The sequence below is a fragment of the Salmo trutta genome, chromosome 6, assembly GCF_901001165.1.
Source record: "Salmo trutta chromosome 6, fSalTru1.1, whole genome shotgun sequence".
NCBI classification, from domain to species: Eukaryota; Metazoa; Chordata; class Actinopteri; order Salmoniformes; family Salmonidae; genus Salmo; species Salmo trutta.
This window is the reverse complement of record NC_042962.1, coordinates 53663033-53685769: the sequence shown is the minus strand read 5'-3', so window position 1 is coordinate 53685769 and position 22737 is coordinate 53663033. Positions and strand designations below refer to the sequence as shown.

Below are 22737 nucleotides of genomic sequence, written 5' to 3'. Positions count from 1 at the left end.
GTTAACAATTAAGTACCTTACTGTGATTGTTTTCAATTAAAATGGCGAAAAATAAACAAAAATAGCTTCTTTTTTTTTTTTAATAGCACAGCCGAGAGCTGCCCAGTGACACGAGCCCACCAGACGAGCTAAACTACTTCTATGCTCGCTTCAAGGCAAATAACACTGAAACATGCATGAGAGCACCAGCTGTTCCGGAAGACTGTGTGATCACGCTCTCCGCAGCCGATGTGAGTAAGACATTTAACTTCTCTGGGATATGTGGGACGCTATTCTATATGAGAATGCTATTCATTGACTACAGCTCAGCATTCAACACCACAGTGCCCTCAAAGCTCATCAATAAGCTAAGGACCCTGGAACTTAACACCTCCCTCTGCAACTGGATCCTGGACTTCCTGACGGGCCACCCCCAAGTGGTAAGGGTAGGTAACAACACATCCACCACACTGATCCTCAACATAGGGGCCCCTCAGGGGTGTGTGCTCAGTCCCCTCCTGTTCACTCATGACTGCACGGCCATGACTCCAACACGATTATTAAATTTGCCGATGACACAACAGTGATCACCGACAACGACGAGACAGCCTATAGGGAGGAGGTCACAGACCTGGCCGTGTGGTGCCAGGACAACAACCTCTCCCTCAATGTGATCAAGACAAAGGAGATGATTGTGGACTACAGGAAAAAGAGGACCGAGCATGCCCCCATTCTCAGCAACGGGGCTGCAGTGGAGCAGGTTGACAGCTTCAAGTTTCTTGGTGTCCACATCACCAACAAACTAACATGGTCCAAGCACACCAAAACAGTCGTGAAGAGGGCACGACAAAACCTATTCCCCCTCAGGAGACTGAAAAGATTTGACATGGGTCCCCAGATCCTCAAAAGGTTCTACAGCTGCACCGCCGAGAGCATCCTGACTGGTTGCATCACCGACCTGGTATGGCAACTGTTCGGACTCCGACCGCAAGGCACTACAGAGGGTAGTGCAAACAGCCCAGTACATCACTGGGGCCAAGCTTACTGCCATCCAGGACCTCTATACCAGGCAGTGTCAGAGGAAGGCCCTAAAAATTGTCAAAGACTTCAGCCACCCTAGTCATAGACTGTTTTCTCTGCTACCGCACGGCAAGCGGTACCGGAGCACCAAGTCTAGGTCCAAGAGGCTTCTAAACAGCTTCTACCCCCAAGCCATAAGACTCCTAAACATCTAGACAAATGCTACCCAGACTATTTGCAGTGCTCCCCCCTCTCCCCCTCTTTACACCACTGCTACTCTCTGTTATTATCTATGCATAGTCACTTTAAAAACTCATGCTACATGTACATACTACCTCAACTAACCGGTGCCCCCGCACATTGACTTTGTATCGGTACCACCCTGTATATAGACTCGCTATTATTATTTTAGTGCTGCTCTTTAATTACGTGTTACTTTTATCTCTTATTCTTATCTGTATTTTTTTTAAACTGCATTGTTGGTTAGGGGCCCGTAAGTAAGCATTTCACTGTAAGGTCTACACCTGTTGTATTCAGCGAATGTGACTAATAACATTTGATTTGATTTGACTCTTAGCAAAAAGCAATTTCTCAACCAAGAATTTTGCTAGGACTGTCTGGGAGTGATCTGAGTGGTGAGGGGAAAACTGAAAACTAGCTGTTATTGGCAGAGAGGTTTGCAACCCTCTTTGTTATTGGTCTATTAACTAACTTACTACATGGTGATGTCACCAGGCAGGCCAAAACTCTATTCCACCAAAACAGGCTGACATTTCAGGCAGTCTTTTATAAACAGCTCTTAGATGGCATTATCATAATTTTCATAAATTCACAGTATTATTCCAACCTAAAACAAAGGAATAAAACAAAGGTATATCTAGTTTTTGACTGCACTGGACCTTTAAGCACTTGATAATTTAGGATTGCACATGTTATTCTCTGTTGAAATTCTGAACACTGTTATCCCTATTGAACTGTAGGATTCCAAAATAGAACACCTAAAATAACATTCTAAATCTCCCTCCCTATGGTTATAGATAGAAAACACAAGGCTTGTGACACAGATTCAGATGCATCAGTTGTTTTGTTTTGATGCTGACAATAGCAAGGTTGAGGGAGGGTGTGTGAGGTAGATCTAGGTGTCACGTCCTAACCAGTAAAAGGGGTTATTTGTTATTGTAGTTTGGTCAGGGTGTGTCAGGGGTGTGTTTGTTTTGTGTTGTCGGGGTTTTTGAGTATTGTTCTATGTTTTTGTATTTCTATGTTTTTCTATGTTGTGTATTTCTTTGTGTTGGCCTGGTATGGCTCTCAATCAGGGACAGCTGTATTTCGTTGTTGCTGATTGGGAGCCATACTTAGGTAGCCTTTTTTCCACCTGTCTTTTGTGGGAAGTTGATTTTGCATAGTTGTGAATAGCCTGCAATACTGTTCGTTCGTTGTGTTTTGTTTATTGTTTTGGTGGTTCACGTTTATTAAAATATGAACCCAACCCACACTGCGCTTTGGTCCCCTTCTTCTAACGACGGACGTTACACTAGGTTTCTGATTATATATGATTACTAGGCCAGACAAACAATGAGAGAATGGAAATATGAAAAGACTTGCAAACAAACATGTGAAATCCATTGAAGTCAAGCCAAATATGGCTTCAAAACAATGAGTCATATGGAACACATGCACACAATTGTGAAAAGGTATTGGTATGCCAAAGCTATTAGTCAAGGATTCCATCTGGCTGTATTTGATTACCCTCTCTCCTCTGTTTGAGCCCCTATCCTCAATTATCTTAAGGGCCTGTCTGACTGAATGGTATTCACTAAAAACTCCAAACTGGATACAGGCGTTATTATCCAGTTATGAATGAGACATGGGTTCATGGAAAGTTTAGTGCTTTCTTAAAGGGCAATTTCGCCCCCTTTTCAACTTCATATTCATTATCTCCAGCACCATACCAGAGTCTACATACTGTATGTGAAAACGGCACGTTTATATGATCTGCGGTTAAAAAGATAAGAAGAAAGGTCCTAGAAAAGGCTCTGTGACATCACAGTGTAGGATTAAAAGTAGTGGTTGGAACCGAAATTATTTTCCAATCGTTTGATTCTGAAAAAAATAATAATCTGTTCCGTTCCACTGTTCCGACCAGCAAAATTAAGTTCTGAACCGGTTCAAACCCCAAAAAAGTAACAGTTTACAATAGATTTTTTTTACATTTAGCTCAAAATGAAATTACTTCACCAATCAGTGCGGATAGACCAGCTTGCTATGGAGGGGGCAAGCTATAGTTATTTACATGCATTGGACAGACAAGTGTAGGGCACGAGATGTGACTGAAATTTTGCGGGTTGGGAGAGAGCGAGAGAGGGGGGAGGAGGAGGCTTAGCTTGAAGCGTTTATACCTACGGACAAGCAGCTTCTATGAAGGAACGTTGAATGTCTTTGAACTTCCGAGAGTTAGCTTAACATTGGACCAGAGCTAGCTAGCTAGCCAACAAGCTTGTGTGCAGAGTGGAACCAGAATTAAAATAAAAACACGTGAAAGCTGATAACTATAGTATCCTTAACTAGCATTGAAAAAGTGAATCCATTCTTCTCTAATTAAAAATCTCTCTCCCTAATTTCTGAATCACACTTGTAATGTCAGCAGGCTACAATGGCCTATGCTTCGGAGGGGGAGGGGAAGGTATCCTACACACACACACACGCACACACACACACACACACACACACACACACACACACACACACACACACACACACACACACACACACACACACACACACACACACTGGCAAAGATTTTCAGACACTGGAATACGTTTCTGAGCGACAGAGTGAGGGTTTTGCAGAGGCACTTTGTTAATTTTTTTGTAGGACTCAAAATGCCTGGAACGTAAAATAACACTATTAACTGGTTCCCATACTTTTAAAAATAATGGTTTTGTTCCAGAACAGTATAGATGTTCCTGAAATGTTTTATCTGTTTTACGGTTTTCTGTTCTGTGCCCTGAACCGGTTCCAACCAGTGATTAAAAGTTTAACCTGCAACAAGTTTCTAGACAGAGGGAGGGTATGTTCTTGCTCCCCACATCACTGTGAATCTCATAGTGTTTGAAAACCAACTATGCATGATGTATTCGAGTAGAACTTTTATACCAACGGATACCAAATTAAATGGCCCATAGCAGACCACCGAGACCTCCACCTTGCAAGATGCAGTAGTCAGAACATAGATGCGGTAAAGAGAATGGAACGCAGGCCGTGGGGGATTGGCACACATTCAACAAATCTACATTTACATTACATTTCAGTCATTTAGCAGACACTCTCATACAGAGCGATTTACAGGAGCAATTAGGATTAAGTTCCTTGCTCAAGGGCACATCAACAGACTTTTCACCTAGACATCTCGGGGATTCGAACCAAAGACCTTTCAGTTACTGGCACAACGTGCTTAACTGCTAGGCTAGGATATTCTTCAAATCTGTCATGATCGATGTATTGTAACAGGCCCACAATGTGGTTACTGGTTGAGGTTGGATATATTTGGCTGTTTTCGCTGCATAACATTTAGAAGTAGTCAATTTTCAGGTTTAGAAGAAGTGACTGCTAAGTGCTAACTCCCATTCATATAATCTGGTAGCATAGCTACATAGAGAAAGCAGTGGAGGTTACCAAAGTCGTTTTAAACTGTAATGCAGTGGATTGGTGACAATGAAATGAACATGTATTGGGGTTGACATCTATACAGCATTATACTCCGATTTTTACCTCAACATAGTGTGAAATACACATATAAAGAATAGCCCAAATGTAGGCCAAATTTTCCGGGGGCAATGAGGAGATTCAGGATCTTTCCCTCACGGCATCTTTCCCCCACGCGTTTCCATGACTTTCCATTGTTTGGGTCGAGTTCCATTGACCTCTCTACCACATCTATTGCGCACACAACGAGCTGCCTAATCACCCTTTCCTGTCCCAGCTGTAACCACCAAGTGTCTGGTGATGCCCAAATCACCGCAGCACAAATATCCCCCACAGCCAACCCTTTAAATAATGCCTAAGATGCTGCCAGACCCATAGTGGAGTGGACGTGTACACCGCTATGTAACCGTTGCCCCTTGCTGCCATGTGCCTCCACAATCTAGTGGGAGAGACGCTGCTTAGAGAGTGCCCTGCTTTGAGCTGGATTAGCAAAACATACAAAAAGCTGGTCACATAACCGGATCCGGGTCGGCTCAATGTACTTGCATAAAGATCGTACTGGACACAGGGCATGTAACTGCAGTTGCTTCTCAGAACAAATGGAGGAAGTGGAAAGGGAAATAGCTCAAAGCTAGAGACCTGTAGGGCATAGTCATGACCTTTGGGGCGAAGGCGCCATTAGGATGCAATGTCACTTTAGAGTCGCCAGGAGCCACGAGCAAGAAGGATTTGTAGGAGAGGATCTTCAGATCCACAGACTCCAGTGGTTCAAAAGGGGGCCTCAAACATAGCATCCAAAACCAAAGCTAAATCCCAAGTGAGCAAAATAGGTTTAGAAACCCGTCTGAGACGGCACACACCTTTTAGGAACCGCACCGCAAGGGCTAGTGGCGCCATCAATTCCCACTTGACACGCTGAAATAGCCGCCATGAACACTTTCAAAGTGGAGAATGAACAACCCTGCTCATTAAAATGTCCCCATGTGCACTCTGAAAACAAACAATTCCTTTATTTTGGCACCAAAGCCCCAACACCTGACACTTAAATGCATAAACAGACGACAATGCACATTTTCTCGTAATGCGCAAAGATTTCCCATATCTGGGAGACCAGTCAGGGGCGTAGCCTCCACTACTGAGAGAGAGGGCCCCACCTGGATAGAAGATCTGCACCTGAGTTGAGGCAACCGGGGACATGCGTCATCCAAAGCGAGAGCATGTGCGTGCACTGCTCCCCAGCAATAGGGAGCGAGACCCAAAATTAAGAGTAAGAGAGATCGAGTCTCTCCCCATCGCTTGATGTATGCCACCACTGACATACAGACATGACGTTTGCTTCGACCAAAGACCCAATCCATTTCCGCATCCCGCAACTGAGACTCAGTCGAGGTACGGGCACCTGGGAGAGGAAGTCACCATTGGAAAGACCAAGCTCCTTCAAGAATGCTATACGACTGTCAAGAGAACCTGCACCGTGGACTAGGGGAACAGTGCCAGCCGCGGGCAAGCAACTGTAACTGACACCGTCCAAGCATGCACCGAGCCGAGACATACAAGACAACAAACATTACTATCTTTTTATTCATTCGGGCATTGTCGCAAACCCAGCTTGTTAGCCATCTTCATCTCACCCTAGGAAACTAGGATAACAAATACAAACTCCAGCACACAATGTCCTGGGGATGAGCACACTGTACCACAAAGGGACAGTTTAGTTGGCGCAAAGTCAGAAAGTCTTGTGTTCCAAAACGTTTTGTTTTTAGTAGCGTGAATCGTTCCTGCTCACATCGAGGTAAAGTGCGGAAGAATTGAAGGAATGAATCCGAGCCTCGGGCTTATCACCTGTGGAAGCCGAGGCTTCCAGCGAGGTGCGGATTTCATTGGCCTTGTTAGCAGTGATTTTAATTCTTCAATCAAAGTCGCGAGAGTGCTACTCCCCATAGTTGTTTTACCGAAGGTACCGACTGAAAAGGAACATATTATCACCTGCTGTTTGATGCAACTTCAACCTAAAATGCAAAGCTGACCTAGATCAGTCTATAGGCCTACAAGGGACAGCTTCATCCTACCAACTTGTTGACTGGTATTTGTTCCCCACTAGGGGGCATTATGCAGATAAAGAGAGAGGCGCTTCCTCTCGCTCGCCCTGTGGGGACAGGAACGTGATAGTTTCCATGGTAACTCCTTTATAGGATCGGGCTCACAGCTTGTATATACAATTTGAGATATTTTTAGTTCCATCTTTGAACATGCACACACACACACACACACACACACACACACACACACACACACACACACACACACACACACACTGTGCCTGAGTGTGCCGCTGTCTGTCCATCTGTCCACCAAGTCTCTCCAAGTAAAATTCATGCAAACGCATTCAAGCAGCTTCTTGGGTACAACAAGTCCTAGATGATACTGTACATCGGCATGAATCATGAAGCAAAGTCTTGTGTATAAAAATATTCAATTCAATATAATTAGCATTTCAAATAGTTTTCTTTGACTTTAGTTGACCTGTCGGTGGTGGGGGAAAAGTCAGTGTCTGAGTGAATGTGTTTTCATTAGAGTTTGTATGTAATGCTCATTATTAACACAATTTTAGATTGTCTTATTGTAGGGCAAAGCCAAAGGGAAAAGTTGATATTTGGGTGGACAATAAAGATGTGTTGTTCTATACTATTCTATTCTACCTCACACAGGTAGAATGCTACACTAATTACAGTGACCTATAGACATGTTGTTGAATCCTAGACATGTGGTTGAATCTGCCTCTGTCTGGTTCTGCAGTGAAATACCTGGTCCCGTATCCACAAAGCACCTCAGAGTAGGAGTGCTGATCTAGGATCTGTCCATATAAAATGATTCACTATGATCTAAAAGACAAACTGATCCTAGATCAGCACTCCTACTGGAGTCCAAACTGAAGGGTGAAGTTAAGACATAAAACAGGACCTTGAGACGGGGTTAATGGTTAGGATCCCAAAGTTAAAGAGTTAATCATTTGTAGATGCAACAACCTGCCATCTTGCAGGCTTCCATTATTCTTCTCACAAGGTCACATTGTCCACGAAGTGTTCATGACAGGGTCAGGAGGGAAAGTTTACATCCTACAGGGTTTAACGGCATGGTTCGTTTAAGTTTAAACTTCCTAATGACCAGTGATGAAGTTTTCACTAAAATTATCGCTTTCCATAAATGAGGTTAGAATAAGGAATGAAGAGAGAGTGATTGAGAGAGAAGGAGTGTGTTTGTGTGTGTTTAAATCATGTTCATTCTTAAACCTATGTGGAAATTAAGAGAAAAGGGACAAACAAAACATGTAGAGTATTCTTAAAGAGGATTGAGGATAGGTTTAAAGAGGCTTGAGGATCGGTTAGTAACCATTATGAATATGAGTGGTGAGAGATATTGACAGAGATTTCATCCTAATATGAATAAGCCTGCACATAAGAGACCAAGTGACTTTCCTTCATAAATATTTTAAGTTACAGAGACTAAAGTCCATTGTCACGCAATGGATTCAATCTACTTTATGAAGGCCGATAATCGTAAAACATTCAATAATGGGGACTCCGCCCCTCCATTCTATGTTACCATGACAAAAAGTGCAGACGTCACGATCGAAAGGAACACTGTATATAAGTATTGGACCGTTTAATGAGACGGGGAGCTTGGATGCGTGTCCGGTAGGAGTGACACGTGTGGATAAGGGCACATCCAGGGGCAATACATTTTTCAATTCGTTTTTAAGTAAATTGGGATTTGATTGTTCAATAAGTTTGTTTTTTTTCCTCCACAAAACTGCAAACATGGGACGTGGAGTAAGTGCGCTTTTTCTTTCCATCTTCACATTCCAGCTCCTCCATGAAATGCTACTGTAGCCTAATTTACTCAATTCTTAATTGTAGGCTACTTGTCAAAAGTGGTATGGATTTAAAAAAAAAAAATAATACAGTTGAAGTTGTTTTTAAATTATCACATGTACGTAGATGGCCGCATTTTTTTTCAAAATGCCTGCGATGGGAGAGTGACTTCCGCATTTTGTAGGCTGAACAAAAGTTGCTTTCATAACGTGTCTTGATCGAATGTCAATTACGGTTAAAAATGTGTTGTTTTTACATTGATACTGAAGATGCACAGGTTGGTTAGCTTGGATCTAGTCGCCAAGGAGAAAAGCTTGTAAGCGCTACGATGATAGAATTGAATTGACGGTATAAGACAAGTTTGAAGATTGATACAATGTTTATTTTCATCCAAGTAAACTGCCGCCAAGGTGGCTACAAATGTGGCGTGGTCTGTTTAAATTCGAGTTGCGGGAAGTGGGGGCAGACATGCTATCTTGTGACTTGTATGAGATACACGGCCATACAGAGTCTGTAGCCCACTTCTGAATATATGTGATGGTCTTTGTTTCAATGAGTCTTTCATGGTGACTTGTAAACCCGCTTGACTACATTTTGTTCATCAATGACAAATATAGGTAATATTCAGATTCTTGATCAATTGGTTAAATGTAGTTGCGACTGTAGGCTGTTGCGAAAGTCTGTTCTTCGTAAATTGAATAATAACTGTAGTCCACCCCATTCACAATATCAACCATGCGCCAAAGTCGTCGGTGTTTATTTTTTTGTCATGCTCGTTGAAAGAATGTAGTTTTTATGTAGATGGACTATATTGGAATAATTCACTTTGGCTGCTTAAAATGATAGTTCTGGATGCCCTTATCTACTTCCCCAGAGTTAGACGAACTCGTGGATACCATTTTTATGTCTGCGTTCAGTTTGAAGGGAATTGCTAACTAGCGTTAGCGCAATGAGTTGAAGTATATGGGAACACGCTAACACTAGTTAGCATTGGCTCACGAAAATACCTCTAACTTTCGTAATACTGGACGCAGACACCCAACAATGGTATCCACGAGGTCATCTGACTCTGGGGGAAATACCGAAATGTTCCTTCATAACATTTGAGCACCTGCAAAATCTCTCTTAAAAAAAAAAAATGTATTCCACTGAAGGCTTAATTGTTGTATACGGATTTGGCATATGGTTGTGTATGACATTTCTTGTGTAGCCTACATTCTGCGAATGTTCAGATAGGCCTACATCAACTACATGTATTAATGAAAGTCATCACTTTTCAAAATAACAATAGTTTTTATTAAATTTGATACAAATCGGTCCAAGACAAATGAATCTCCAAGTTGCTCCAGTGACGTTCAATACACTAGATTTGTTGTATATTCCTCTCACTTCAAGGCATATTGTTCTAGACTTGTAGAATTAAGTGTTTTTTTTAATGGGCAATCCTTAGTCAATAGGGTTTTTGTCATCACACCTGTCTAAATAACTACATGCAATTTTATGGTGATGGAAAATGTATCAATTATTGGGGTGATTTTTATTTGATTTATATATATTTTACAGCTACCTACCTGTGACTCCTGTGTTTGGGTACTGTATTGACTACTGTATGGCAGACTGGTGGGATATCGGGGAGGTTAATAGCATCATATAAAAGGCTCGCCACTCCCTGCTGGGCAACGGATCACACGGACACAGTGATAAATGATGCATTCACAGCTACAGTAAGAGAGGGGTGATTAGAGAGACAGATTGGTTGTATGATGTGAATGCAGAGCAGCAAACCTCCAAGTGTTTTGGATTCTTTCCCTGTATGGTGGTGAACACTGCTCTGCCCCCGCCCCTTCTGTCCTCTTCTCAGCGCTCCGGTACAGTACACGCGCAATAGGCACAGATGCTTGGTCAGCTGGACTAATGATTTCCAGGAGATCACAGAGAGGGATGTGAGAGGTACAGGGAGAGCATGAGGGTGGCATAGGGCTGGAGGGAGCAAAGGGTTGGTTAGAGTGGTGAGGTATATGGAAGATGAGGCACCAGTTGCTGCATTGTCATCATTGTTCAGAGGGAGCTGGCAGAATTTTTATGAACTGGTTGAATGGCAGATGGAGGAAAAATTCTGTTTTTCTGTAATGAAATGGAAAATCAAGAGGAATGATGGTATACAACTGCTCACTGTCAACAAATTGAAACGCCCAAAAGTTCCTTCCCAAAATGGTATACTATGGCTATTGTTTCCATCTCTCAAAATAAACTGATGATCTGAAAACAAGGCCGTTTTCGTGTAACGTTATTAGGGCGCATTCTTTCTTTGTTTTTCCACTTCTTTTCTCGCCATCTTTCATCAAGGGGGGTCATTGTTTTAAAGATCCCACCACTGAGTGTGATGGGAAGTGACTTGTGGAAAATCTCCACTGTAAACAAATGAGGCCTAGAATATGTCCAAAACAAGGACTTTTTATATGGTGAAGTAATTGTGGAATTCTTTATTTCTCTCCAGTGTTCCACCTCTGAGCTACTATCAGGTTGTGGCCTCGGCTGACCATTCTTTCCCCCCAGGGGTCCACTGTGGAACCAAGAGACCTGCTCTCTAGTGCTCTTTTAAAAACATTTTTTTTGCTCTCTCTCCTGAGGATTTCACATTCTTTCCGCTCGACAGTCACTATGAATTAGGCATCCCTTTTGTCACACGCCACCCCATCTCTGTGACAGAGAACACATCTCACCCCCACTGCCCCTTTCTCTCTCCTGCTCGATCTCCCTCTCTGCTCGTCTGGCTTAGCTGCCTAAACATGAGAGTACCACACATTATTACACCTTCTGTTCCCTCCACTGTAATTTCTATTGTTCCAACTGCCGAGGGAATTGTAAAAAAAAAACGTTTGTCCCGTAGGCCTACTCACAATCGGCATTTCGCAATAGCCACGCGCGTTCTGTTCTAACCTACATTTCAGACTGGCGCAATAAAGGAAGTTGCATCCCATTGATTCGTAGTCTGCTTTTAACTGTGGTTCCTGGGGTCTTAAGGAGAAACACTGGCATTCACCATCTTTTGTTCTGTGGGAAAACCGACTCTTCCAGCGGACGTGGTGGGAGTTTTAAATGCGTTTCTTGTGAATAAATGAACTTTTTTCTAAACTGAAGAGAGGGGAGAGAAAAGGGGGAGGAGAGTAACACGTGACTCGGTCCATTCAGATATCTGAGAGGTGTGGTTATGTCGCCTGTAGCAACGGGGCAAAGTCCCAGTGCGAGGAGGAGCCAATATGCTTGAGTGAGCAGCTTTTGTATTTGGCACACGTACAGGAACAGAACCAGGAATGGTGTTCACAGGAATTCGACCCTGGCTGTAAAATATGCACCCCCTCGACCGTCTCTTATGAACTTTTGTTGATCTGGTGGTGGTGTTTTAACGTAAAAGTGAGAGGCCCCTCGTCTCACTGAGGCTCTGTTCTGTCTATCGCTGTTGTTTTTATGAGGACAGTAACTGTTGTTCTTTCAAACTTTCTGTCCTCTTGGAAAGGGATGTCTGTCCCTGACTAATTACACTCACTCCCATATACAACGTTCATGAGAACAACAATTACGCAGTTGAATATACTACTCTGAACTATGGGAGAAATGGTATGCAGACCCAAGCCATGTTTACCACAGTGGTGTTCATCCCACTCCCAGATCAAACCATTACAGTAATCCCATATAAGAATGCGGTAAGCCTGGTATCTTAAGTGTTTTGCTAAGAGGGTCTGAATAAATTCCGTGATTGTACAGTTTGTCCAAAATAAAGTCACTCTAAAGATATATTTCTCTGCCCCATTTTTCATGTTTTTACATGGTTCTCCATAGAGGTACAAAGCCTCATTGTTCTCAGGCTTGTAGTGGGACAACTGTTGTTTTTGTGTGATTGGTCTTGTGAGAGATTCCACACAATTTCTGACATCCACACTTTTTCCCCCTGTTTTCAGTGCAGTAGCTTCCTGTTACGTTTGAGAGACCGCTGAGTAATACTTCCAAAACAGCATCCTCCCTTCCTTGCTTCATTGTGGTAATAACGGATGTGTACACTTTTGGGAAAGTAAAAGGGATATTTCTTAATAGTATTAGTGGGGGGGGGGGGGCATTTCCAAGAAGGGGAAAGTCTGTGTGCCTGTCAACTAATAAAAAGACCACAGGGGACTGCGACAACAGATTCCTTGAGGGGGCCGGAAGACTCCAGCGGGACTTGTCGTTCCACCTCTACCCTTTACTGTTCCAACAGCAAAAAAAAAAAAAAAATGGTAGGACACCTTATGTTGGATTCAGTTGTAACCAAACAACAAAGTTGAATTATCAGTCACGCCCCTGTGACTTGGGGATCACATTCTGAACCAGGAACTGTCTTGCTTAGAGTCAAGCAGCTTTTGTGTAATCCCATAGGGTCAAATCAGAGAAGCATGTAGAGCTCTCTTCCCCCACAGCCAAAACACTTCTGAACACCAGTAGAACCTGAATAATTTATGATCGCTAACTGCCTTACCGATGTTTATCTGGTACTGTGCATTATCCTGTTGCTGCAGTGTTCCAACACCCTCCCCTTTTCAGCCGTCTAGCTGACGCCAATTCTTCAACAGGTCTTTGTCCTCTTCCCAAAAGTGACCGATTTGATAATGGAGAAAGGGAAGAGTGAATGAACAATGTGTTTGCAGAAGGTGAGGTGCCAGGGTTATTTTGGACTTTCACAATGAGATGACTCCAGAGGAAGAAAGTTCTGTGTGTACTCAAGACAACCGAGCCAATGGTGTGCATCTTTTCCCCTCTGGAGAGTTCATTTTGCCCCTTTTCTGGACAAAGTATTGTGACATATGGCCTAATAGTCTGACATTCCTGGATTGCAGTGGAGTATGTTGAAATGACCCTCAGCCCCACCTCTCCTTATTGACGCAGTTGCACAAAGTGACGGTCTGTGACATGATTCTTCATTAAGCATTCCTCATGAACTTCAGACAGATGCCATTTTCAAACATCCGAGTTGGTTCTGCTGAGTAGTGAAAGTAATTGGGCTATCTAGAACAGGTCGTAGACGCTAATAGGTGAAAGCCTACAGGGTGATAGTCCAAAAGGGACGGCCACAACTATCTTTGTACTTGTTGCACCATACCTGTCTAGGTCAGGTTTGTTTTGTAAAGGATAACTGGGCTTACGTTCAGTAGAACAATGCTACATCAATAACCCACGAGTTGTTGGGTGACTTCTGTAAGTCATTTGTAACTGAAAAGTAGCATTTTTATCCTTTTCAGATGAGTGAGTCTCTAATTGACTCAATGAATTACCTTTCAAGAGTTGGGGCCCCCAGACTTGGGTTTTATTCATGCCTCGGAAACACTATGGGAAACTATACTATAAGCAGATTCTGCATCAGGGGCTTTTGCTTGAGTTGGGTGAAGATTTTATTTTCTCGGGCAGAGCTCTAAAGGGCCTCTTTCTACCTATTTTATTATGTTTTGTATATATTTTTTTCTTATCTCTCCTAACAATCTCTTCTTGCCCTCTGTAGGAAGGACGGGAACAGTATGAGCTGGCGGCGACCTCTGAGCAGGGAGGCAAGAAGAAGAATGCCAAGGCCATGAAGAAGGAGAGGGACATGGATGAGTTGAAAAAGGAAGTTGATCTGGTGAGTCGGCTTCTCTCACTTTCATTCTCTTTCAGGACCTGGGAAGTTCATCTTTAAATCACAAGTCTTGATCACTCGTGTGTTGATGTCACTGACTTGGTGTCAAGCTTGGCGCTGCATGTATGTTCATCTTGTTGGTGCAGAAGTGCAATGCAGTATGCTTGTCAGTGACATGTTCCTAATCTCTGTCCCATAGGATGACCATAAACTGACCCTGGATGAGCTCAACCGCAAATACGGCACCGACCTTAGTAGGGTACGTTTGGAGCTTCGCTCATTTTCATTTCAGTTGGCGATTCATTCATCTCCCCTGCACTGTTTTCTGTTAACAAATTAGTTGCTTATCGACCACAGCTGGAGGGCAATTCAGCTCGGTTCTCCTCAATTCGAATAGTTTCAATTATTTAATAGAAAAATTAAGTCAAGTGATGGACTTCAAAGTTCTGCTCAAGTTATGGGTTTCGGACTCTTGGGATCACTTCCAATTATTAAACCGTGGAAGAAGGGGGTCATCATAGACTTCGATGTGACAATTATCCAAGGCAATACGAGAGATGCTTTATCCCTCTTTTACATCCATGCAAATAGCCTCTTGATCATGATTGGGAGATCAAGGGGAATCGTAGATTACTGCCTCCAAACCTAGCAGCGCAGCCGAGTGGTCCTTTTGAATAATTCACAAGCAGCAGGCTCATGGCACCTCAGCCCAGATTTAGGATGCGCTCAATCCCAGCCGAGGAGATGGCCCTGTTTTCATTGTTTGCAGCGAGTTGCCTGGCAACTGTCAGCACCTCGACTCTCTCCAGAGCCCCATTGACTTGTTTCTCTGTTCTCTGCCTTATGTGAAATTAGAGTTATGACTTGGCCCTGCAGTGTCTGTCTGCCACTGACAGACCTCGCAGAGATATTATTGTGTTGACAATTTGCTTCCTCTCTCCTCATCACGTGCCGTGAGAGAGAATCTCAAGAACGGGGGGGTGTACCTAGATATGCCCGAAATATATCAATATACTTAATTTTAAAACGCAAGGGTTGATAAAGGTATACCCTTAAAAGATTGGGTGCTTCCCTCCCAACCATTCTTTTAAAATTAAGTATCCTACAGCATCTTAATTTTGAGGTCTCGACATGTAAAGTAACACAACCAATTTTGTATTTCCTCAGGGGCTGTCCAGTGCTAAGGCTGCCGAGAACCTTGCCCGTGATGGCCCCAATTCCCTGACTCCTCCTCCCACTACCCCTGAGTGGGTAAAGTTCTGCAAGCAGATGTTTGGCGGGTTCTCCATGCTGCTGTGGACTGGCGCTCTCCTCTGCTTCCTGGCCTACGGAATCCTGGCAGCCATGGAGGATGAGCCGGCCAATGATAACGTAAGATTCCAAGATGAAGAATGTTGATTTTTATTGACATTGTGATGGAATTGAAAGCAGGTGATGCTTGGGTTTTGTAGTTCTTTTGTATTGGTGTTTGTGTGGGGGAGTTAACTTAATTCTAACACGTTCTGCATCTTTGTCCCTCACAGTTGTACCTGGGTGTTGTACTCTCTGCTGTTGTCATTGTTACTGGCTGTTTCTCCTACTACCAAGAGGCCAAGAGCTCAAAGATCATGGACTCCTTCAAGAACCTGGTCCCACAGGTACTGGCTGTTTAGAAATTAATAATTTTGAATGTGTTTTTTCCCCCCCCTTATTATTACATTTAAAGTTTAATCTTGTTGTCCTCTGCCTTGTAGCAAGCCCTGGTTGTCCGTGATGGTGAGAAGATGAACATCAACGCTCAACAAGTGGTGGTTGGAGATCTGGTGGAGGTGAAAGGTGGAGACAGGATTCCCGCTGATTTGCGAATCATCTCTGCCAGCGGTTGCAAAGTGGGTACTTTTTAAAATCCCCTTGCTCCAAATACGTCACGTTCCGCCCATGTCCGTGCCATTCATTATTGTATTAATCTAATTCCCTCCCCACTCAGGTGGACAACTCCTCCCTCACTGGTGAATCTGAGCCCCAGACACGTACTCCGGACTACTCCAATGACAACCCCCTGGAGACAAGGAACATTGCCTTCTTCTCTACCAACTGTGTTGAAGGTACTTTAACAGAGCAGAGTTGCTCAGATGAGAAACAAATCAACTAAAAATAAATTCTGTCCAGGGACCACTGATAAAAATTTGCAATCTAGCTAAATCTGGTGCAAGGGCATGTTGTACATGGTCCCTGGCAAATAAATAAAAGAAAGCAAACCATGACTGGGCTAGCTTTGATGAAGTCCTGTTGTTGTATGAAGTATGTCCACCATTTCTGAGGTTGAATCACTGTCAACTGTGCTATTACAGTAGTCAATATGTTGGCATGATTGTTACATTAAATCTGCACGTTATTTCCTGAAGGAACTGCCAGGGGTATTGTCATCAACACTGGTGACCGCACTGTTATGGGTCGTATTGCTACCCTCGCCTCTGGCCTGGAAGTCGGACGTACCCCAATCTCCATTGAAATTGAGCACTTCATCCACATCATCACCGGTGTGGCCGTCTTCCTGGGCATGTCTTTCTTTGTCCTGTCCCTCATCCTCGGATACTCTTGGCTGGAGGCTGTCATCTTCCTCATCGGAATCATTGTCGCTAATGTGCCTGAGGGTCTCCTGGCCACTGTAACTGTGAGTACTGTCTTTCGGGAGTGCTTTATTTTCAAACACTTCACATATGGCTCCAAAAATCAGTACATTGCCAATTTTATTCGACAGACATGTTGAGGACTTTCGGCTTCCTCCATAGGTGTGTTTAACTCTGACTGCCAAGCGTATGGCCAAGAAGAACTGCCTGGTGAAGAATCTCGAAGCTGTTGAGACCCTTGGCTCCACCTCCACCATTTGCTCTGACAAGACCGGAACCCTGACTCAGAACAGAATGACCGTGGCTCACATGTGGTTCGACAACCAGATCCATGAGGCTGACACCACAGAGAACCAGAGCGGTACCTCCTTCGACAGGAGCTCTGCCACCTGGGCTGCCCTGGCTAGAGTCGCTGGCCTGTGTAACCGTGCCGTCTTCCTGGCAGAACAGAGCGGTATTCCCATCCTTAAAGTAAGTGTCTCATTTCCCCAGAGTGAATTGACAACAGTATACACAATGGAGTTATCGACAGGAGTTCAGCATGTAAAGCTGCTGAAAAGGCTCAACGGGGTTGTCTTTCACTTTATGTAATTCCTCCCCTGTCGCCTGAATGCCTCAGCCCTTGCAATCCCCTGGAATATAACCTCTCACTCCGTTAATCATCTCACCTTGGACTAGCTGTGATTACCACATTTAATTTTACCCATTATTTTCAGTTTCTCTTTGTGACGGTCTTTGTCTTCTACAAGGCTCAATCTACAAAGAGTTCCTTTCCATTAAATCTGTTTAAATTGATGGAGGGCAATTTAATGTCTTGGGCCACGTAAGGATAAACCAGGTACTTGGAAGTGCTAGTGTGTGAAAGAGTGTGCGCCAGCGGCATACCACGTCCACTTCATCTGCCTACTCGTTTCCGTCTCACAGAGAGATGTGGCTGGTGATGCCTCAGAGTCTGCCCTGCTGAAGTGTATTGAGCTGTGCTGTGGGTCTGTGCAAGGCATGAGAGACCAGTACACCAAGGTCGCTGAAATCCCATTCAACTCCACCAACAAATACCAGGTAGGTCAATGGCACGGTAGCACCCTGCCACATGAAATAAGGGGATATGTTTCACTAAGTCTTTGAAAACCCTTCCCTTTGGCACAGAGATCAACATGGTTACGCCTATTCTGGTAATCTGTTTTCAAAATGGCTGCTCCTATCATTTTATCCCTTAGCTCTCCGTTCACCTAAACAAGAATGAGGGTGAGTCCAAGCATCTGCTGGTGATGAAGGGAGCTCCTGAGAGGATCCTGGACCGCTGCTCCACCATTTTGATCCAGGGCAAAGAACAGCCTCTGGATGACGAGATGAAGGACTCTTTCCAGAACGCCTACATGGAACTGGGTGGTCTGGGAGAGCGAGTGCTGGGTAACAGTCATTTATTTCAGTCATCACTAGCCAATACAACTGTATTTTTTTGTTATTCCATCTGTGTTGTCAAATTATCCAATGTGAGGTGTAAAATTGCACTTTTGCTCCTTTTTTCAATTCACATTTTCACCATTTTGTATCCGTCTAGGGTTCTGTCATTTCCAGCTCCCTGATGACCAGTTCGCTGAGGGCTTCCAGTTTGATTGTGAAGAGGTGAACTTCCCAACTGAGAATCTGTGCTTCGTTGGCCTAATGTCCATGATTGACCCTCCCCGTGCTGCTGTGCCTGACGCTGTGGGCAAGTGCAGGAGTGCTGGAATCAAGGTATGGCAATGTAATACTTAACACGACTCTTCAGGCAATCCACATAGCAGCCACTGTGACCAGACCACTCCTCTTCCCTTCCTTCCCTTAGGTTATCATGGTCACTGGTGATCATCCCATCACTGCTAAGGCCATTGCCAAGGGTGTGGGAATTATATCTGAAGGAAACGAGACTGTTGAGGACATCGCTGCTCGTCTGAACATTCCAGTCAACGAAGTTGACCCTAGGTAATACAAAAAAATATTTAAGTTATGTTGTTGGAAACAACAGTTAAACTCCTGCTGTTTCTCTACATTTTTCCATTTTGAAGGCCTTCTTCCAAAGATTTCATTCAGGCTTGAATGTCGGGTCCTTCTCATGAGCGCTTATAGACATAGAAATGTCTTCATAGCAATGGGATTTCCCATAAATAAAGGGTACATTTTTCCCAGGGATGCCAAGGCCTGTGTGGTCCATGGCGGTGACCTCAAGGACTTGAGCGCTGAACAGTTGGACGACATCCTGAAATATCACACAGAGATTGTGTTTGCCAGAACCTCTCCTCAGCAGAAGCTTATTATCGTGGAGGGCTGCCAGCGCCAGGTAATATTCAGCTCAACTTAAAGACACTAGGCCTATCTCACGAGAGGTAAACAGAGTGAATGTAGCGTAGATAAATTCCTTTAAAATTAAAAATGTGTTTACCAGTTTTCTCTCTCTAGACTTCTGTCTCTCCATAGACTCAAACACCTCTCCTCCTTATCCACAGGGTGCTATTGTAGCTGTGACAGGTGATGGTGTGAACGATTCTCCTGCTCTGAAGAAGGCTGACATCGGTGTTGCTATGGGTATCTCTGGATCTGACGTCTCCAAGCAGGCTGCAGACATGATCCTCCTGGATGACAACTTTGCCTCCATCGTGACTGGTGTCGAAGAAGGTAGAAGAAGCATTTCAGTGGATTTAGAATTTTTGGGGTTCCGTCTATTTTGCATTATTTTCACTAACTGTTATGCATGTACCTTTCCTAGGCCGTCTGATCTTTGACAACTTGAAAAAGTCCATTGCCTACACCCTGACCAGTAACATTCCAGAAATCACACCCTTCCTCTTCTTCATCATCGCCAACATTCCACTGCCCCTAGGAACTGTCACCATCCTCTGTATCGACCTGGGAACTGATATGGTGAGGAATTTGTATATTTAAGATTTTTATTTTCTAAATCTTTGTTTACTGTTCAGTTTTATTCTAATTGTTGAAATCGTCCTCAACTTTCCAGGTTCCCGCCATCTCCCTGGCCTACGAAGCTGCCGAGAGTGACATCATGAAGAGACAGCCCAGAAACTCCAAAACAGACAAACTGGTGAACGAAAGACTTATCAGCATAGCCTACGGTCAAATCGGTAAGACCCCTTTTCACAAAGCCTGACTTGCGCAAAACAAAGTATTTTAATTCTTAGATGAAACATCTCATACACCTCAAACTGGATTGTAGACTCTTAAGTTGACTGGGTGGTTTTGGGATCAGCTGGAAGTGGGGTATGTGCCAGAAATAGCCTTCCTGGTGATAAGAGAAGGGGTCTCTGAGTGATGATGGGATGTCTCTTGCTCAAGAGTTTCACACTTTGGTGATGGAGCCAAAAATAGGTTTAAACCAGAGGTTTCCACATGAGCGGGACTTTCCTTAAGAGGAAACACTGATATGGACAGCATTCACATACTGCGGTTGCATCATATCATGGGTCGCGAACCTCTCCCACCAACGTGGTACTCCTTGGGAATCACTGTAGGGCGGCAGGTAGCCTAGCGGTTAGTGTTGGCCCAGTAACTGAAAGGTCGCTAGTTCGAATACCTGAGCCAACAAGGTGAAAATCTGTCGCCTTACCCTTTAGCGAGGCAGTTAACCTTAATAAGCTCCAGGAGCACTCTACTACTATGGCTGACCCTGTAAAACAACACTTTCTCCTGCGCCTATCCGGTTTATGTGACAATCAAACTTTTTTTTCAATTCTATGGAGATTGAAGCAACATAGAAAAACCAACAGACAGAATGACATGGATAGAATCTGATACAAATGCACCCATCTGATCCTGTCTCCCCATCTCTCCACAGGTATGATCCAGGCTTTGGCTGGGTTCTTCACATACTTTGTGATCCTTGCTGAGAACGGGTTCTTACCCTCCAGACTGCTAGGTATTCGTGTGGACTGGGACAACAAATTTTGCAACGACCTGGAGGATAGCTATGGCCAGCAGTGGGTGAGTATGCAGACACCAATGTGGTTTTCACAAGCCTTGTTGATTGGTCTGATTCTAGATGATTAGCTGACTGTGTTTTGACTGTTTCTCCCTCTGTTGCTGACTGTTTCCCTCAGACTTATGAACAGAGAAAGATTGTGGAGTTCACCTGCCACACAGCATTCTTCGCCAGTATCGTGGTTGTACAGTGGGCCGATTTGATCATTTGTAAGACCAGGAGGAACTCAGTCTTCCAACAAGGAATGAGGTGAGTTCAGTGGCCATTTTGAAGAGCATTGGCTGTTAGTTTTTGTTGTGAAAGAAATTACTTGATTTGAAATGCTGCTTCTGTCCTCCTCAGGAACAAGATCCTCATCTTCGGCCTGTTTGAGGAGACAGCCCTGGCCGCCTTCCTGTCCTACTGTCCTGGAATGGGCATCGCCCTCAGAATGTACCCACTCAAGTAAGTAAAGACCCTTCAGTTAGGTCTTCATCTCTTAACTATTTTTGGCACTACAATTATTTATTTTTTTAACTCTAAGAGGACTTCTATTAAGCTTAGCTATGTGTTGCTTAACGTGTTAAGATCTGTTCTTGGTGTATTCTGGTCTGGAGTCATTTCAGATCTGTTATTTTTGATTTATGTTTTGTTTTTCTTTTCTCCTTAGACCCAGCTGGTGGTTCTGCGCCTTCCCATACTCTCTCCTCATCTTTATTTATGATGAAATCCGAAAACTGATCATCCGACGCAGCCCAGGAGGTGAGGCTAAATCCCTTTTAGTTATTACTGTTATTACTATATATCTGCCGTACTTGTTCATACAAGTCCTCAGTTTGGCTCTCAAAACCACAAGATTTCCCCTTGTTCTCAGGAAGATGGTAAGGCTACCTAAATATGCAGCCTTACTATCTGGCAAACAAACGAAGTCTGTAAATCTTTAAGCAGCAGCATATTTTTCAGATGCACTAGTCAGTGCAAGACAGTGGACACAGACACGTTTGGGAGTCTAGTCCACTCCATTGACAACTGCTGATGTAAAAATGGCTTTATAAAATGCATTTGATGTGAGTAAACCGGTATGCTATCAGAGACTTTTTAAAACTAGTGGATGTTAAAGATGTCGGTCACTTGACTGTCTTCCTCAGTGATCGTCTGAACTACACACTGATAGTTCACGTGATCATTGTTTATGTATGCTACAGCCTTCCTTAGTCCACCTGTTTACCAGAGGTAATTGATCTCTAAATCCTGTTTTCGATCTTCTCTGTTTTAGGTTGGGTGGAGAGGGAGACGTACTACTAGAAAGCATCCAGTTTGCATCGCTCAAGTTCTTGCATGGTTGTCTTGCTGCTCGGAATTTTAAGTTCTGTAAAATGTGGATGTGTTTTTATATAGGGAATGCTTGATACTAAAACACTGAGATCGAGATGATGAACCAAGACATTGACATTGTGTGCCTTGTTTCTGGAACAGGACCAATTTTATACATGTTTTTAACAGTAATATAAATAAACTTTCAGTCGGCTCCCACTTTGGTGTCTATGGTTTGTGCATGTGTGCTTGCACGTTTCCTCATTGCAACTTGGAGACTTTCCAGAATAAACACAGCATCAACAGATCTTCAGGTCATTATTTTCCTATCCTTCCTGGAGATTCTCTCTACTCTCACTCCGTTTTAACCATGAGCACTGCTTTCAGTGTGCAGTCAACTAACACCAGCTAGTTGTTCACTGTCATTGTAGTGCAGAATGTTGACTATTTCATGTCACCTTTTGACCCATTCACATCACACTTTGTTATCCATCTACTGCCCGACATTAAACACTATCTACACACACTAGCAAGCCTGTGTCAGAGCAACCTTCTATCAGAAGCACAAGGCAAGACTTATCAACTGGCAGCACTTGAGTATTAAAAACCCTGCTGATAACATTGTGGCTTAATATGTATATTTCA

General features: G+C 43.6%; 1 protein-coding gene across 1 annotated transcript; it reads left to right on the top strand.

Annotated features, from left to right (window-relative positions):
- The first annotated feature begins 8357 nt into the window (after positions 1 to 8357).
- LOC115196288 (sodium/potassium-transporting ATPase subunit alpha-1) lies at positions 8358 to 22399 on the top strand. Its single transcript, XM_029756968.1, has 22 exons — positions 8358 to 8534; positions 14104 to 14220; positions 14417 to 14476; positions 15385 to 15588; positions 15741 to 15854; positions 15951 to 16085; positions 16184 to 16301; positions 16602 to 16870; positions 16989 to 17297; positions 17751 to 17885; positions 18044 to 18236; positions 18388 to 18563; positions 18655 to 18791; positions 18996 to 19146; positions 19313 to 19481; positions 19573 to 19727; positions 19822 to 19945; positions 20656 to 20801; positions 20918 to 21048; positions 21142 to 21243; positions 21449 to 21540; positions 22055 to 22399. Exons 1-22 carry the CDS (start codon positions 8523 to 8525, stop codon positions 22081 to 22083), a joined length of 3078 nt encoding a protein of 1025 aa, XP_029612828.1. The 5' UTR covers positions 8358 to 8522; the 3' UTR covers positions 22084 to 22399.
- Positions 22400 to 22737: the final 338 nt, after the last annotated feature.

What these genes read in the sequence shown, in the direction of transcription:
- LOC115196288 (XM_029756968.1), top strand. An exon ending in ACTCCACCAACAAATACCAG is followed by an intron (nt 17,886 to 18,043) that starts GTAGGTCAATGG and finishes TTTATCCCTTAG; the next exon opens with CTCTCCGTTCACCTAAACAA. An exon ending in GTCTTCCAACAAGGAATGAG is followed by an intron (nt 21,049 to 21,141) that starts GTGAGTTCAGTG and finishes TGTCCTCCTCAG; the next exon opens with GAACAAGATCCTCATCTTCG.